At 31.8% G+C, this 17,770-nt stretch overlaps 1 protein-coding gene across 1 annotated transcript; it reads left to right on the forward strand.

The window, feature by feature from the left end:
* The first annotated feature begins 231 nt into the window (after positions 1–231).
* Positions 232–16,320, forward strand: LOC140061341 (xanthine dehydrogenase/oxidase-like). The gene is made up of 31 exons (XM_072107850.1): positions 232–337; positions 587–644; positions 1,117–1,213; positions 1,487–1,595; positions 1,771–1,959; positions 2,174–2,272; positions 2,715–2,798; positions 3,085–3,226; positions 3,325–3,492; positions 3,755–3,831; positions 4,140–4,236; positions 4,556–4,665; positions 4,822–5,000; positions 5,369–5,606; positions 5,809–5,926; positions 6,207–6,258; positions 6,812–6,938; positions 7,182–7,301; positions 7,618–7,839; positions 8,000–8,133; positions 8,254–8,428; positions 8,802–8,993; positions 9,440–9,588; positions 11,151–11,232; positions 11,507–11,731; positions 12,188–12,262; positions 13,053–13,105; positions 13,460–13,616; positions 13,870–14,058; positions 14,416–14,583; positions 14,820–16,320. Exons 1-31 carry the CDS (start codon positions 287–289, stop codon positions 14,868–14,870), a joined length of 3,987 nt encoding a protein of 1,328 aa, XP_071963951.1. The 5' UTR covers positions 232–286; the 3' UTR covers positions 14,871–16,320.
* Positions 16,321–17,770: the final 1,450 nt, after the last annotated feature.

A 17,770-nucleotide genomic window follows, 5' to 3' on the forward strand; every position in this document is an offset into this window, starting at 1 on the left:
TAGCTAATGAAAGCCAATAAAATAAATACATTATCATTACATTTTGGTAACACCCATCTATTCATTGTCTGCGATTAAAAAACCTGGCATGGCTTATCAATTCAAAATTCATAATTACAATCGTATTCATGGAAAGTAGTCATGTGGTCATAATACAGTACACCGACAGTCATAAAAATATTTACGTTATAAATAAGACGAGATTGTTTGGAGATCACAGTTTGACGAAGGTTGTTTTAAAGTCTATGCATATCAAAAAAGACTTACTTCATTTCATTATTCAATCATGTCTCTCAAGGAAAACGCTGTCTTGATATTCTTCTGTAATGGACAAAAAGTAAGTTGTTAATTATTGAGTATTATTTAGACCTAGTTAATTATTAATTAATACAACTTTAAGATATATTAGGATTAATATATACCTAATAGTAATGGAAAAACTAACAATTATAATATAGCACAACAAAATATTACTACTGATGCTAGTATTCATAAAATGCAAACATGTCTTTGATGATTGTCCTACTATGACGTAAATGTATGTTTGTACTAAACACATCTAAACATGTATTTGTTTCATTTCTAGGTTACCGATGATAAAGTTGACCCAAATATGACGTTACTTAGTTACCTACGTCTAACATGTATCCTTAGTTTTTAATTCAATTCTGGTTTTATTAAAAATAAGTAATAAAATTACATTCAAATATTACAAATAATGCGAATACGAAAATATACAACAACAGACTACTACAAGCGGAAATTGTGTATAAAACCAGTAGACGAGACCTACGTTTAAGCGTAGTAAACATGTTACTGAATAATATTATGTTAATTTATTTAGATTGAATTCATTTTCTCTGATTAGACAAAAATAAATGTGTTCTTTTTAAGTACTTACAGATACATTTCTATTAAATGTTCGTTTGATAATGTTATAAGCTGACACAGGTTTGCGTTTAAAATAGATTTCAAATTGATGACACTGGTGTAAATCGAAACTTGACATTGTATAATCGTCAAGAAATATACTTATTAAATTTAAAGATAAATTATAATTGTATTATTAAATTTATGACTACTGTTTATAACAATACTTTACAAAACAATGCGTAGTAAGACTGACAGGCTCCAAACTTGGTTGTGGTGAGGGAGGTTGTGGTGCCTGCACTGTTATGATATCAAGCTATGATAGGCTGACTAAGAAAATAACGTAAGCTCATTTTCCAATACATTTTTAAATCATCGCAAATAAATGAGACTATAGTATCAACCATGCACAATAACGTTATTTTAGAAATGTTTAAAAATTGATATAAATTGTTCATAATAGCTACAGTATGGCTCATTTTAAAACAATATATATTAAACTAAACTGTAGGCCTATTTAGATTGAATCCATCCAAGGGGGCCGTCAATGGGTTATGCCCCGCCTCCTATCGGGCCAATCCTTGCGCTACCACTGAATGTGATTTTCTTTTGTTAGCCACATATCGGCAAATGCTTGCCTGACTCCTATATGTCAAGTACACATGATGGCAGTAACGACAGTTGAAGGTATTGGACGCATAAAAGATGGACTACACCCAGTTCAGGTATATAAGTTCTTAAACTGTAGTTTTTGTTATTTTGTCGATACTTTGATCATCTATCTTTTTCCATTATTTACACATTTTTTTGTTATTTCTCAACATTAATTTTTCATATAAAAGTATTTCTTGAAGTATTATATTATATATTTGAACGATAAATACATTCTATTCGATTTAGGAACGTATTGCAAAAGCTCATGGATCTCAATGTGGTTTCTGTACTCCGGGTATTGTAATGTCAATGTACACTCTCTTGAGAAACAACCATCAACCAACAATGACAGACATTGAGGATACCTTCCAGGGAAATCTGTGCAGATGTACTGGATATCGACCGATCTTGGAAGGCTATAGGACATTTTCAAAGGCATTTACTTCCTATAATTTATTTCATTTTTAAACCTATTTTCTTATTTCAGGAAAATGGATACACTGGTTCAATGTTCAGAAAATAATTGCCTCTTTTGTTTCTTTTTAACTGTTTCATTTCAAATACATTATTTTGAGAAGATTAAAGATGCTAGTTTTGTAATAAATGTATGTTTTATTCTTGTTATTTGACTGAATTTCTCTTATTTAAGGAAAATCTAAATGTTGGTGAAAGAAACGCACAAGTTAACTGTTGCCAAATGAAGGATGAACAGTGCTGTAGACCTACAAATTCAAATGGAAAGCGTCAGGTACTGTATAGGTTAAACATAATATGTATAATCTTCCATAAAATGTTTATATAAATTACATTTTTCAATCTCAAACAGAAATATTGCGCTGAATAAAATACTTATTTTAATAGAAATAATAAGGGGAAGCTAAATTATTTCCTCTTATACTTAAAACAAATCTCAAAATATTAAGAGAAGAGGTAACATCAGAGAACTATGAATGACAAAAAAAAACTAATTTATGAAAGTTGGAATGGATAGACTATGTTACCAGAGATGGTGGTTGTCGTCCCTGGACAAATTAAGTTACAAATTTGCCAATAAGGTGACAAATTAAGATAGATTAAAAAAGAAACGAATGTTGCCAACTTCGGTTGCAATTCATCTAACAGTGGACAAACAGACATCAGTGATACAGGATGATTTAAAATAAGAGATTGCTAATATCATTCTTTTACAGATATCCACAACACTTTTTCAACCTTCAGAATTCAAGGCATATGATCACACAAAGGAAATCATTTTTCCTCCAGAACTAATTTTGGTAACGTTAATCTCTAAAATGTTTAATTATAGAAACTTAGATAATAATTTACTATATCATCTGTATGCTTTAGAAAATAGTCCCTAAACAATGAACACATACATCTTTTTCCCAATTGACCCGGTGCTTCAATTTTAAATGCTAAAGGCTACTCCACGAACAACTTTGCAATGATTACACTTATTATAATCGGTCTTCAATTAACGTTATTCAAAGTTTATTTTCATTTCAATTATTTTCAAAGTTTTTATTACAATGTTAAAATTGTATCATCTGTTTTACAAAGATGCTTGAAAAAGAAGAACCAAAACTTGTAAAGTTTGAAAGAAATGGTTTGACATGGATTAGGCCGGTAACTTTAGATCAACTCTTTGACGTCAGAAGCCAATTTCCAAATTCAAAACTGGTTTCAGGAAACACCGAAGTTGGTATGTATAATCTGTCGACACCTGCATATGCCTACCAAAGTTGGCTGGCCAATGCAATCAAATGAAAAATTGTACCGTTATTTTTTTTCTTTATCTAGGCGTTGATATAAAACTAAAGAAAATGCGATATCCTATACTAGTCTCTGTAGCACACGTGACCGATTTAAACAAAATGTTTGCATGTGAGACAGGTGTAAGAATTGGAGCATCAGTAACATTGTCACGAATTGAGGATTTTTTCAAAGATGAAATGGGAAAACTTCTAGGTAAGAGAAAACAAATATAGTTAATATAGCGAACGGCTTATGTAAATATACTACCTGTAGAATATTGACTGGCAAATTATTGTAAGTGGTACTTTCACAGAAGATTTAAGTTGTGTTGTACTTTTGTCAATATATGTCTTAAATGCATTCATTACTCCAGTAAGCTCACATAAACTGTTTAAAGATCCAGAAAACTAAAAACTTCACAATCTAAAGAACTACTGTTACTGAAACTGATTTATACATTCTATCTTTCCATTAGATTACCAATGTAAAAGTTTTGCCTCCATTGTCGATATGCTTCACTGGTTTGCAGGTCAGCAAATAAGAAACGTTGCGGTAAGACTGCAGGTTCTGCACTATTAAGTAAAACAGACAACAATATTACTATAACTAATAGCCTTGAAGTAGGTCTACATTGTGTACACAGAGTAGGCCTACACTACCTTAACACCAATTATAACCTATAAATGTTATCATACAAATTGAAAATATGGATGAAAGGAAAAGACAACTAAAAAATACACTTTTATCACAATTTTGCTTCAGAATTATGTGCGTGTTGGATATTCTGACAGGCGTTTTCTTTTAAAAAAATACCAGAAGTAAACTAAAATTCCAAGTAATAATTTGATTCACTTATTCAGGGTATTGGTGGAAATATAATTACTGGAAGTCCAATATCTGACCTAAACCCAATACTGATGGCTGCTGGATGTACTCTTGAATTTGCTGATACAAAAGGTATTCGCTAGTTACATCATTACAGCCAAAAAGCAACGCTCTGTTTCATTTCTGTATTGCAGCTGGTTATTTCTTCAAATTGGCTCATTGAGTGTACTTGGTTAAAACATGGATAGATTAGAGAGAAGGATTTGTATTAATCTGAGATCGATCGATCTGGACCCCCAACAACATTTTTCTTAGCTTCGCATGCGCAGTTTTGACTTAGCAACCCAACTAGCCAATCAGTAGAAACTTTACAATAATACAATCTCCTATATTATGGAGATTGAACAAAAAGTCTTTCTCAGTCTTTCCATTATTATTAATTTTTACGCAGGTGTGCATCGTTCATTACGAATTGCAGACAATTTCTTTACTGGTTACAGACAGAATGCAATGAAACCAAATGAAACGCTTGTTTCAATACATATTCCATATACTAAAAAGGTAAACCAAAATGTTGCAAATACATTAACTAGACTTTACAAGACAACTTTGGTCATAAGATTTTTCTAAGCCATCAAACCAATCGATTTTTCTAAAATGTTGATGTATTTCTACTTATTTCTAATTTAGTTTTGTTTGTTGTTTTTGTTTGCGCAGACTGAACACTTCAAAGCGTTCAAGCAAGCACATCGTCGTGATGACGACATAGCAATAGTGAATGCTGCATTCAGAGTTGATCTACATGAAGGAGTTGTTCATGACTCTTCAATGGCTTTTGGAGGAATGGCGCCCACTACAAAGATGGCAAAGCAAACAATGGACATGATGATTGGAAGGTATAACCAGCATCGAAGTGATGTAACTAACTAGCCTATAGCTCATAACGATTTTTACCTTGTGTAAAAAAACAATAGATCCATTATATAACAATTTTAGGGTTTTTGTTTAAAATTTAAATAAGGGTTCGCGAGAGATATAATTTACGATGAAAATTATCTTGAATATAATTTCGGTTTAAAGAATTATCATAACATATGCCCAATACCCGAAAGCCTAGGTTTTCTCCGCTCACAAAAAAAGGTTCTATTACATTAGTATTGAAATAGTTTTGAAACATTTAATGAATCATATAGCTAATGAAAACGGGCAATCTATCTATCTATCTATCTATCTATCTATTTTAACGTATCCTGTTTATTTTAAGGATGTGGGATCAGTCGTTATTTGATGATGTTATAGCTTCACTTGCCAAGGAGATGACTCTTGCACCTGGTGCTCCAGGTGGTATGACTGAATACAGACAGTCACTTGTCCTAAGTTTCTTTTTTAAGTTTTACCTCGGTGTAAATCAAGAAATGAATAGTCTGAATGCACCACTATCTTACACGTCAGCAACGCTTCCTTTCAAAAGAGATGAAGCCAAAAGCACTCAGATGTTTCAGGTAAGCAATGTCTTACTGTTGCTGGATTCTTCCGAATCACAATCACGTCTCAGTTTCAGTTGGTGAACAATATATCCCAATTAAATAGTAATTTGGTTTAACCCGTATTTTCCCGTGTAACGAAAGTCCAAGACATACTCATCATGCGACCGACGACAGTACACAACATCTGTTGACGATCAGACATTATGATCTATTTCAGGAGGTTTCTAACAACCAGTCACCAATTGATCCAGTAGGGAGACCATTAGTTCACCTATCAGCTTATCAGCAGGCAACAGGCGAGGCTATCTACGTTGATGACATTATTGCGCTTAAAAGTAAGATTATTTGTATAACGAACGAAGTAATAATGTTTTCCTACATCGAATAGAATTATAGTTCATAGTCACATACCGGGACGTCAACACCGGCGTTTCGTATTGTACCCGCCCCTGATTTTTGCTACTAGGCGATATGAAGTTGTATACTGTTTTGGACTTGAATCCAAAATGGCGGTTATGTTAATGATTTATAAATAAAACCATAAATGAAAGAAATTCTAATTGTGTGTGATATAATAATTCATATAAATATTGATTGATTTTTTATTTCTGATAGATGAACTTTATATGGCCGTTGTATTCAGTCAGAAGGCCCATGCAAAAATAAAGTAAGTTATTTGTTACGATGTGGTTTAAATATTACAGTTATCAGCAGAGTATATTAAGCATTATGTAATACGACAAAATATTCTTGTATTTGTATTACAAATTATTTACAATATTAAATTTAAAAAATGTATAATCTGGGATGGTGTACTGTACTTTATATAAAATCATAAACAACCCACATATAATAACTAGAAGTTAATCAATTTATAAATGTGAAGATCTATTAGTAGGCCTACGATAGAGCGTGACTAGTTTTATATGCATGTGCAACAGAGATACTTGAATTGAATTGTAATATGAAATACATGTTTCCAACTCAATAATTCAAAGATAGTTTTTACTAATATTATTATGTATCTATTGATATTTTTAATGTTTTATATATTGTATTTGTTTTCAAGCATCAAGGAAAACAAATTTCATGTTCGCCTTGTTGTGTTCATGACAATAAATATTTATCTTATCTTATCTTATGATTTGGAAATTTGTACTCGTTCGAAGCACAGTCTTCAGTAACAGTATACATCTTGTTATTTTAATAATGTACAATAGATGCGTTGACGCTACATCGGCATTGAGCATGCGTGGTGTGCATGTTTTTATTGATCACAAAGACGTCCCTGGAAGTAACTTGATAGGTGATGTCGTACAAGATGAAGAACTTTTTGCAACTGATAAAGTAAGATTCTAAATGTTCACATTCAATGACAACATACAGTTTAATAGCCTTTATTTACTTACTAATTATTAGTTTCTCTCTGACAATTTATGTTATGTTTTATTGTTCTGGAAAGTAGATACATTTTTAAATATAAAAAAGATATGAGTTTTACCTAGTTTAAAACTATCATTGTTGATAAAAATAAATTATAAAATACCTAAAAAAAAAATCATGTTACCAGTCTTATATCTTTACAATAAGGTAACTTGTGTTGGTCAGTACATTGGGGCAATTGTAGCAGATGATAAGGAAATTGCACAGAGAGCCGCTAGGATGGTCCGTGTAGAGTACCAGGATTTGGAGCCTATAATATCTATCGAAGTATGTACAGTAGTATCAGAAATTATTCATGTCAATTTTCAAACATAATCCGATTGAGTTTATAGTTGTAATTCGAGAGAGGTTGGAAATAAGAATAACCTACAGAAGGAACGAATAAGGAAACATTTTCTTGAATTCTCAATATAAGATAGTGAAATACATAAACATAAAACAGGACACCTCCAAAATGAACTAGTTCACTGTCGAGTGGAGACCCTTAATCAGTATAAATTAGGCTACTGTAGGCCTACATTGTTTTATTTAACGTGGAACGTTGCACATTGCAAGCACATTACAAAACTATATTAATTTTCAGGATGCTATAGCAAAAGAAAGTTATTTTGAACCAATACAAAGAATAGAAAAAGGTAACGTTTCAAATGGGTTTGAAAGTTCAGACCAAATAATTGAGGGTGAAATGCGAGTGGGCGAACAGGAGCATTTCTACTTGGAGACACAATCATGTATCGCAATACCGAAGCAAGAAGAAGATTTCATGGAAGTATTTTCGGCCACTCAGGATCTGCAGTTAGCCCAGGTAAAATACACTTATATAAACTAGTTTTATATTAACAGTAATGTATGTAGTATTTGAGTCAGTTATGAATAGATCTAAGGTATATATATATATATATATATAAGTATAAACGAAATTACGTATTTACGAAAACAATCAGATACATTGATTATATTTACAGATTACAATTGCTAATGTATTGGGAGTGAAATATCACAAAGTTAATATTCGGACTAAGCGACTTGGAGGTGCGTTTGGCGGAAAAGAAACTCGAAGTTGCAACTTATCTGCTGCTCTTGCTGTTGCAGCCAAAAGGTAACTTGATTTATTAATCTGAATCTCTAAAATAACAAAATAAATTTATTACGAATTTAGGCACACCTTAAAACTGTTTAAATAAACTGTATCAAATGTTATGCACACCTCTTTATTTAGAGTTGGGCGACCAGTGAGGTGTATGCTTGACCGGGACGAGGATATGACGAGTACGGGAACCAGACATGCTTTTCTTGGACGTTATAAAGTTGGCTTCTCCAATGATGGTAAAATACAAGCACTGAAGATTTGCTTATATGCTAATTCAGGAAATTCTACGGATATGTCAGTTATGGTAATATTCCTAATTTCCTTGATCATTAGCATGTTCATTAGACACGTTACAATTTTAAAAAATACTGTTAACTTAAAATTATGTTGGTCAACAATACAATAGCATATCATACCCTGTACTTGTAATGAACACAGATTACAAATATTTCTTATATATATATTCCGTATCTGAATTACGTCATTCATTAGAATGTATTAGTAATTAAATCATGCGTAATGATTTGTAACTAGCTCTATCACATCAAACATATTAAAATGTATCAATCCCTAAAGTTGAAAAGATCTATTCAATAAAAGATTCAACAAATAGTAGGCCTATCGCTAGGTGTGGGGGTCAAATGTAAAATACAATGTTTTTCATTTGTATTCACAAGGTCATGGAAAGAGCTTTGGATCATTTACAAAATGCATATCACCTTCCTAATGCGGACGCTTGTGGATACTGCTGTAAGACAAACATACCGTCCAACACAGCCTTCAGAGGATTTGGACGTCCACAAGCATTTCTGATTATAGAAAACGTGATGACTGAAATATCATTGTCGTGTGGTGTAAGACAGAAAACGGTGGGCCATCGTTTGAAAATTTCTTTTTTATATTCTTCAAAAAAAATAAATACACGCGTAAAATCTACACTTGAATTGGAAAAAAATATTTTTAAATAGTTTTAAAAAAAAAGAACCATTTGAGAAAAAAAAAACTGTCATGGATGTTTAAAAAAGAGTGTTACAAAAAGTAAAAGTAGATAAATGTTTTCTTGGCCCGACACAATCATGTATTACAATACCGATGCTAGAAGAATTTGGTACTGCCACTCAGGAATTCAAGTTGACGCTTATGCATGAACCCCAATGGCAACTAAGATAGACTTTGGTAAATGGATAAAAGTAAAATCTAAAATAATCAAATTGGTTTACAGTTGATCTTATCAAAAAGGAATGTAGTTTAAAACATATTATATAACATACTAATTTAATAATGTATGTTTATATAATCAAACTGTATTTTTCAGGTACGAGAGTTAAACTTTCTCCAACAAGGCCAATCGACATATTACAATCAAAAGGTTGATGACGTACATTTGGTAAAGAGGTGTTGGGATGAATGCTTAGAGAAAAGTGATTACGAAGTCAGGCAATCAAAAGTAGCTGAATTCAACAGGTCAGCTTTGTATTAGCAAATCGGTATCAATTTGTTGGTATTGTTAATATTAATTGGAATAAGGACATGTATAAAGTTTAAACCACTATCAATTAATACCAAAATACACCCTTAGTAAAATGAATTCGTCCTTTAAAGTTACAGGCGCAAAAAGATGGAACAGTTTACCAATTAATATTAAATCGGCACCAACAATTACGTCCTTTAAGGCTAGATACAAATCTCATTTCTTTTCATAAACACTGTATTATATTTAATTAAGTTTCTCTTTTGTATATTTTGATTAAGACAGGACCACAATGTAAAACAGATACACTGTTATCTGATTGTTTTATCCTGTATAAATATATTATCTATTATTATTATTATTATTATTAAACAACTAGGCCTACTGATATTCCAGTAGACCTAAAGAATGGGTAGTAGCCACACACATGTACTTGGTAATTATCAACTAATAAGAGTTTGCAGTATAATATGCTTTCTAGGTTGGTTGCTAGGATGGTACTACAACAAACTATATTGTTATTTTAGCAATTATTTTCAATTCTATATACGTATACCTCTCCCCCTCCCCAGCATCAATCCACTGATTTATGTTACTACAAGTCGTTATCCTCTAACCTAGTTTTTTAACTCTTGTCCAGCGTCTTCGTCCCGCGTCTTCGTCCCTTCTGTCCTCGTTCTGCCACGTGTTTTTGTCCTGTGTCTTGTTGTGCTTGTGTATGTAGCTTACATTTTTTATTATCTTTTTATTATTTTTTCTTATTCTTGTTATTTATTTATTTATTCATATTTTATTTTCATTTATTTATTTATTTATTGACTACTTTTGAAACATTTATTATATATACTTTTTGAATTATTTTTTTTCTGGTAGAACTAGCCTTAAAGCCCTCTTGGCTTATTTATGTTTCTCCAGCATAAGTGCATTCTAATTTTTTTTAAATAACACACTGTAATATTATTTCACAATGATGTATCTCAATAAATTGAATTGAATTGAATTGAACAAGTATAATTCAAATTTACTATTTCGCACCCTCTATCTATTACGAATATAGATTACTTATTACATTGGAATAAATTAATCTGGTTCCTAAATTAATATTTTTTAGAAATTTTTCTTTGGCGTTAAACCAGGTAAAAATGTTGGTGAAAGGAAGGAACATTGTATAAAGTTCTTAAAACAATTAGATCACTACTTTCACCGTTATATTGAATGATACTGTCGTTTGTGACGAAACATTGGAAGCTCAGTACAACCTTTATAACCTTTGTCCATAAAAGGCAAACGTTTAGTTACTATAAAAACAGTATATATCATTTGTGCATGCGTCTCATTTATTGATAGAATAGGTTGCATCTATAATAGAACATTTTATTAATTTATACTTTTATATTCTAAGAAAAGCTGAACCAATTTTAAACCCTAGCCTGTTGCAAATATATTTAAATGCTTGTTAATGTATAGATTGTAAGTATTATTATATTACTGAATCTTAAAATGTTAATACATTATAATTTTAATAATGTTCTTAATATTTTTATTATTAATTTAGATCAAATAGATGGAGAAAAAGAGGTTTATCTATAATTCCACTTTTATATGGAGTTGGTTTTACTGCAATGCATATGAATAATGTTAAGCTATCATTAATAAACAATAATTACACTGCACTTAGGAACCACTTATATATATATTCCTGTACCACTGTTATTTTTATATGAGCAAGAAATAAAAACAAACAAACAAACAAACTTAAAAAATTTAACGACAACCAAGCATTTCTAAGTGACATTTAGATCTTGCTTAGTCAAATAGAATTATTGTATTAGTAAACGTTTGAATTTCTAAGCCGAGATGGTTAGATGGTTAACAGTTTTACATCCCAAATATTAATATTCTTGTTTATAGGCAGGAGCATTTGTGATTATCTATCAAGATGGCAGTGTTCTACTGTCTCACGGTGAAGTTGAGATGGGACAGGGGTTGTATACCAAAATGCTTCAAGTCGCAAGTCGCACGTTAAAAATTCCATCTGATCAGATTTTCACATATGAAACGTCAACAAACACAGTTCCGAATGCTTCTCCAACTGCTGGAAGCATTAGCTCAGATCTAAACGGGATGGCTGTTAAGGTGATTTGATTCTCTATGTATGGTAAAATGTGACTTTTCTCCTTCTAAACTTCAATAAAACTGTACTTGGTATCTGATCTTTTTTCTGTATATTCGAATGAACCGTTACATTTAGTTTGGTAAAAAATAATCCAAATTAATAGTTTCACGTTAGTGCTCGTCACACTGTACATTAGAGTTCCATTGTATTCTTATTGGTATTAGTAGGCCTACTTACCAAGCAATGTCTTGGCATATGCTACCAAAGTAATATATGTAATACTAGAAGTGATGTTTGCATTTCAGGGTGCCATGTTTGCACTAACGTGGTTATTTGCACAAATGTGACTTTTTTTGCAAATTTCACAACTCAACAGCCCGTCAATGAGAAATCACTTTGTTGTTTATTGTGGTTGCTTACTATTTCCAAAAGAAAATCTAAGTGTTTACAATACAAAATATTTACTTTTTTTAAAGATCGCATGCGAAAAACTATACAACCGACTTGAACCATACAGAAAAAAGGAACCTAACAAAACATGGAGTGATTGGGTAAGCTCAAATAGTAATAATTAAAGCAACTTGTCTTACCTGATTTAACTCTTCGTATAACGTTGATCTTATCTTGCTAATGTTTATATAATCCACAAACAATTATCATGCCAATCCAATGTAAGAATATAAATAATAGTAATTTAGGCATACTTGCTAAATTAAAACAAAATTATCACCAACTTCCTAGCTACTGTAATTTCTATGGCCACCATTCCATGCATTGTTTACAGTAGATTGCATAGTGCAGCTGTATATCTGCATATAACAGCTACATCTAAAGAAGTATTGTTGACTGAATATGGACTGTTGCAGCGGAAGACTTAACTTTGTAAACGTTAACGCTTGGTTCTCTCTAGGACGTAGCGCAACGCAAGTAATTGGTTAAATCGTGATTATTTGCGTGCACTCTTGAGTTGCGTCGTACCCAAGCGTCGGAGCTTTATATACGGATGACGTCCTATTTGTTTATATGTTTAATAAAGTACCATGTTAGTTTTAGTTTTGATGACGTCGACAGTAGAGCGTAAACATTCATTTGTCCACATTTTTACGGTGATAAAACGTATGAATGTTTTATGAAATGTACAGACGTGTAGAAACATTTCTTTAAATTCTTATAAATAATGATAACAATAAGCTGCACCCCTTAAACGTAATAAAACAGTTTGAAAACTTACAACACAAACTAGCATGTAGGTCTACTAAATTCAAGAACTAGCCCTTTTTTATGTTAATTCTCTAGGTAATAAAACAGTATTGTAAAATTGTATTCATTACTATCTAATAGATTGCAGCAGCCTACAAAGATCGAGTTAGCTTGTTTGCTACGGGATTTTACAAGTAGGTATTAACCTATTTCACTCTTTTCTGGTATAACATATAAAACACATAGCTTCTTCATTTTAAAAAAAGGTTTATGAACATTTCATCCAGTTTTAAATTACAATAGAGCTAATGTTTAGTATTTATATACGAGTTTGTTTGATTTCAAGTATGACATTTAAAGTATATGGGTGATGAAAAGGGACTAAACGCAAAATCTTTGAAAAAGAATAATAATTATATACAAAAAAAAAAGCATTTCCATCATTATTTCATACGGTATATATTTTGTGCAATTTGTAATGCAATTTAAATTTATAACCTACATTCGTTCTTGTGTGATATGACTTTACTAATGTTTGATTGTAAAAGAACGCCGTTAAGAAGTGAACCGTTTCACTACTTTACAAGCGGTGCGGCGGTTTCCGAAGTTGAAATTGATTGTCTGACAGGTGATCACGTGGTGCTGCGTACTGATATTGTCATGGATGTTGGAGACAGTATCAACCCCGCTATTGATATCGGACAGGTATAATAATATAATGTGTTTTCTTAATTAATGTACATTTTTGTTTCTTTTGGTTGATGCGAATTAAAGAAATAATTTTACGGTAAAAATGTCATATTATGTTTTCAAATCCATCTATAGCTAAGTTGTTAAAACTTGACTTCATTAATATGACGTATTTCAAATTCAGATCATATAAAGTTTGTAAATTAAATGAATTTTTTCATGGAGTAAAGAATAATTATTATTATATACTCCATCATATAATACACAGATCGAGGGCGGTTTTATACAAGGTTACGGCTTATTTACGCTAGAAGAGCACCGCTGGAGTCCTAGTGGCGAACTAATGACAAAGGGACCAGGGTTTTACAAGATACCAAGTTTTACTGATATTCCTGTTGAATTCAATGTTAGTTTGCTTGATGGAGTACCTCATACAAAAGTAGTTTGTTCATCAAAGGTAATCAATTAAGTTAAAAATATTTTTTTTAAATAAATAAAAACATCACAATTAATATTTGTTACTATTAATTGTGGAATTTCTTTCATGTTTTCCCTCCTTTTAATATTTTTTTACATTAATTTACATTCTGTCTCCGTTTTGTCTAAAAAGACGCAATAATTAATTAACTTGAGTTTCAAAATTCTGTTACTACATTCCATCGAATCAATAGTAACGTCGTCACAACAACTACTTTATAATATAAGTTGATGGGTTTATAATTCTCACCATAATTAACAGAATAAATTAAATAACTCATCTGAACGCCAATTACAAGAAGGATGTTAAGCCTACTCTACCATATTTCTTTCACAGGCGATTGGTGAACCTCCTCTTTTCTTAGCAGGGTCCGTTTTCTTTGCAATAAAAGAAGCTATTCTGGCTTCAAGAAAGGATTGTGGTATAGAGGGAAGTTTTCGATTGGACAGTCCAGCAACTGCTGAACGAATAAGGATGGCATGTAGTGACACATTCATAGAAAAGGTATAAATAAACAATAATGAATTCATCTTTTTTTTTGGAATACCATGATGACATAGTATATCCATAGCAAAATATATATATATATGAGTATTTCGATATGTAATCAATTGTATTTTTAAGTGAAGTGCTGTTATGCAAATTTTATTTATTCTTAAATTCAGAAAACATATTGTTTTTAACAAAATCATACAAAAGAAAGAATTGAAATGTTTCTATTGATAACGATTATCTTTCAGTTTCCACCAGCAGTCCATGGAACCTTCACACCATTTTTTATTCGTTCATAAGTTTGTCATTGTTTCCTTTAATTGAAGATTAAAGAGGTAGAAAGAGATCAAATATATACACAATAATTATAACTAAATGTCAATATTATTGTAACAATTAGCCTATTATAATGATTAAGATAAGTATTTACGAGTGTCTTGTATGTGTTGTATGTATAAACAGTTTGTTCCAACATCATTACTGTATAATAATTAATTATTTATGTTGACTTACAGACTGTAAATGGTTAACAGTAACATCCGGGTTATTATTTCATTTTATTTACAAAACGCAGTAAACAATGTTTTTTTCAATATATTTGAAATAATTGTTAAAGATATTTTTCAAATATTAGCTTAGATAGATATTTAACAAGATGATAAAGAATATCATATCCAATTGCATTGGATGTAAAATGTAGTTGATTGGTAATGAAATCACAATATCATAAAGTTGACGGTTATAGACGGGCTATTATTTTGGCACCAACACAAAAAAACCATACGAATTATTACATGTGCACGATGAGATTAAATGTTACTGCATATGTGAGGGTCTATTTTAGTCATTAATCGCGCCCTCATACTTACTTACTCATGTTACATTTGGGGTACGGAAGAAGGCAGTGATAGTCCTGTCGTCCATGCCGTTTCCATCGACGAATTAATCCTCCGATATCACTCATCTAGTCTCATGTTTATTTGTCATAAAAACTTTCATATTCTAAAGGGGTCTGAGCCGCTTTTAATCTCACTACTGTAGAGGGGCTGTGTTGGTTTAATTAATTTATATTTTAACTTCTGATTTGTTTCCTTAATAATATTGATTAAATTATAATAGGCCTAAATAGTATTATCTTGAAATTAGCAAACTGTCCTCTGTATATATGGCTTATTAGAAAAAGAGGCTAAATTTACGATATATACCAGATTATTTATTGTGTGTATGTATTACACTTATAGATATTCTAAACAATTATTACGAAAATATTCAGTAACGTTTGATCTTGAACAATTGATATTATTAGTGTTTACACATCATAGGGCTGCTTTACAAGGCTCCTTTATATGTGATTTATAATTATAACTAAATCATATTTGATTGTTATTCATGAATATTGTAGGATTTCAATAAACTAAAAATAAATTGGAATTTAGATATGAAGATCGTGGGGATGTTTATCAAAGTCAATTGAGCCGATGATAGATGCGTACGTATTTTCATCATTTGCATCTTGTTCCTGATGGAAATTAGAAACATAAAGAACATTCTCTTGATAAATGTCATTTGCAAGTGGCTGTGAATTATTTTATCACCACGTGATTTCAGGAGACGATAAATTCTAAAGATACTGATAATTAAGATAAACACAACAGCTTTAATCACATCGACTCAAAACAAGACCATATACATGGCTGCAGTCGTGTGCTAAAATTTGAATTACTGTTTACCGACCAACCAACCGACCGACCGACCGACCGACCGACCGAACAACCGACCGACCGAACAACCGACCGACAAAGTGAGCTGTAGAGTCGCGTTGCACGCGGTTTATAACCAATATTAGCATGATATGTATTTAGGCATATTTGACTACAATTCATTTTGTCTATCTTATATTCTTTTGCTAATAATGTTACGGTATTTAAGAGGAATAAAATAATAATAATAATCTTACATTACATGATATTGAAATCATAATCGTCTTCACCATTGCTATTGTCTTGTTCTAGCTTAATTTAAAGCTATTGCACTTTAGTAACGCTGCTAAATGTCTAACAATAGCATCTTCCCCACTGTACACGTGTACACTCATTTGCATAACAAACGCACGGCATACCAAACTACGATGAGATATAAATTCTCTTCTAAACGCGTAACGAAGAGAATTAATTCCTTTTTTTTTACAATAAATTAAATTGAGGGCGCTAAACATAAAATTTAAAACATCAAAGCAGTTAGCGAGAACCAAAAAAAAAAGATGGTAAATGTGCTCTCCCTGCCTCAGCACTAAGGCCCTGCCACAGCCTTTTGGGGTCGTTCCCACCACATCACCAGATGCATTGATGTTGTCGCCTCATGGTGTGTGGTGGAAAGGGGGACGTATGATCTGTGAACCCCAAACACAGTGGCTCGCATAGCCTTAACTCTATCCCACCGACCAGCGTGGGAATCGAACCCACGACATACGTGTTGTTAACTCGACGCTCAGGCGACTGAGCTAACTGATCATCTTGGTTTTAGCCAGGTTAATAGGATATTAATTACGTAATGATGAATTACGTAATACACGTATAAATAGATTATTATCAGCTGTTCTGTCATGTCCTTTGTGGCTTAACGGGTAATGCCCAGTTTTGAGTGCTATCAGCTGGGGTTCGAACTTCTATGGATTTTTTTTTATGAATTGTTTTTTTTGTGTTTTTTTTTTAAAGGGTTGAAAATGTCAGTGCTCGGCAAGTGGACCTTAAATCATAAACAAAGGTGTATGCCATTCATTTTTCCATTAAATAGACACCATAAAACCCCAAAAAGAGCCCATGTGTTCATCACTTTTTTTTTAGTACGCTTGGGTACGGTGGCTTCTTTTCAACGGATAAGCTTCTCTTTCCACATGGGCTTTATTTCGAGATTTATACTTTTGTAAACTAAAGGAGGGGAGCTTCTTTATTTTCTTCCCGGAAAATTGTATCTTTACATGATTTGAATTTTTAATAAAGATTAACAAAATAAAAACTTAATTTTTAAATTTAATTTGTGGCGTGTTCACCGCGTATGACTAACAATACCATCTTCCCCATTACACCTGCTCAAACTCATTTGCATAACAACGCAGGGTATACCAAACTGTTTGAAATAGCTGCAAGGTCTAAAGTATTTTGAAATGTCATATAAGAGTCTTCACTATTGGGGCTGAGCA

The sequence above is a fragment of the Antedon mediterranea genome, chromosome 10 (genome assembly GCF_964355755.1).
Source record: "Antedon mediterranea chromosome 10, ecAntMedi1.1, whole genome shotgun sequence".
Taxonomy (NCBI): domain Eukaryota; kingdom Metazoa; phylum Echinodermata; class Crinoidea; order Comatulida; family Antedonidae; genus Antedon; species Antedon mediterranea.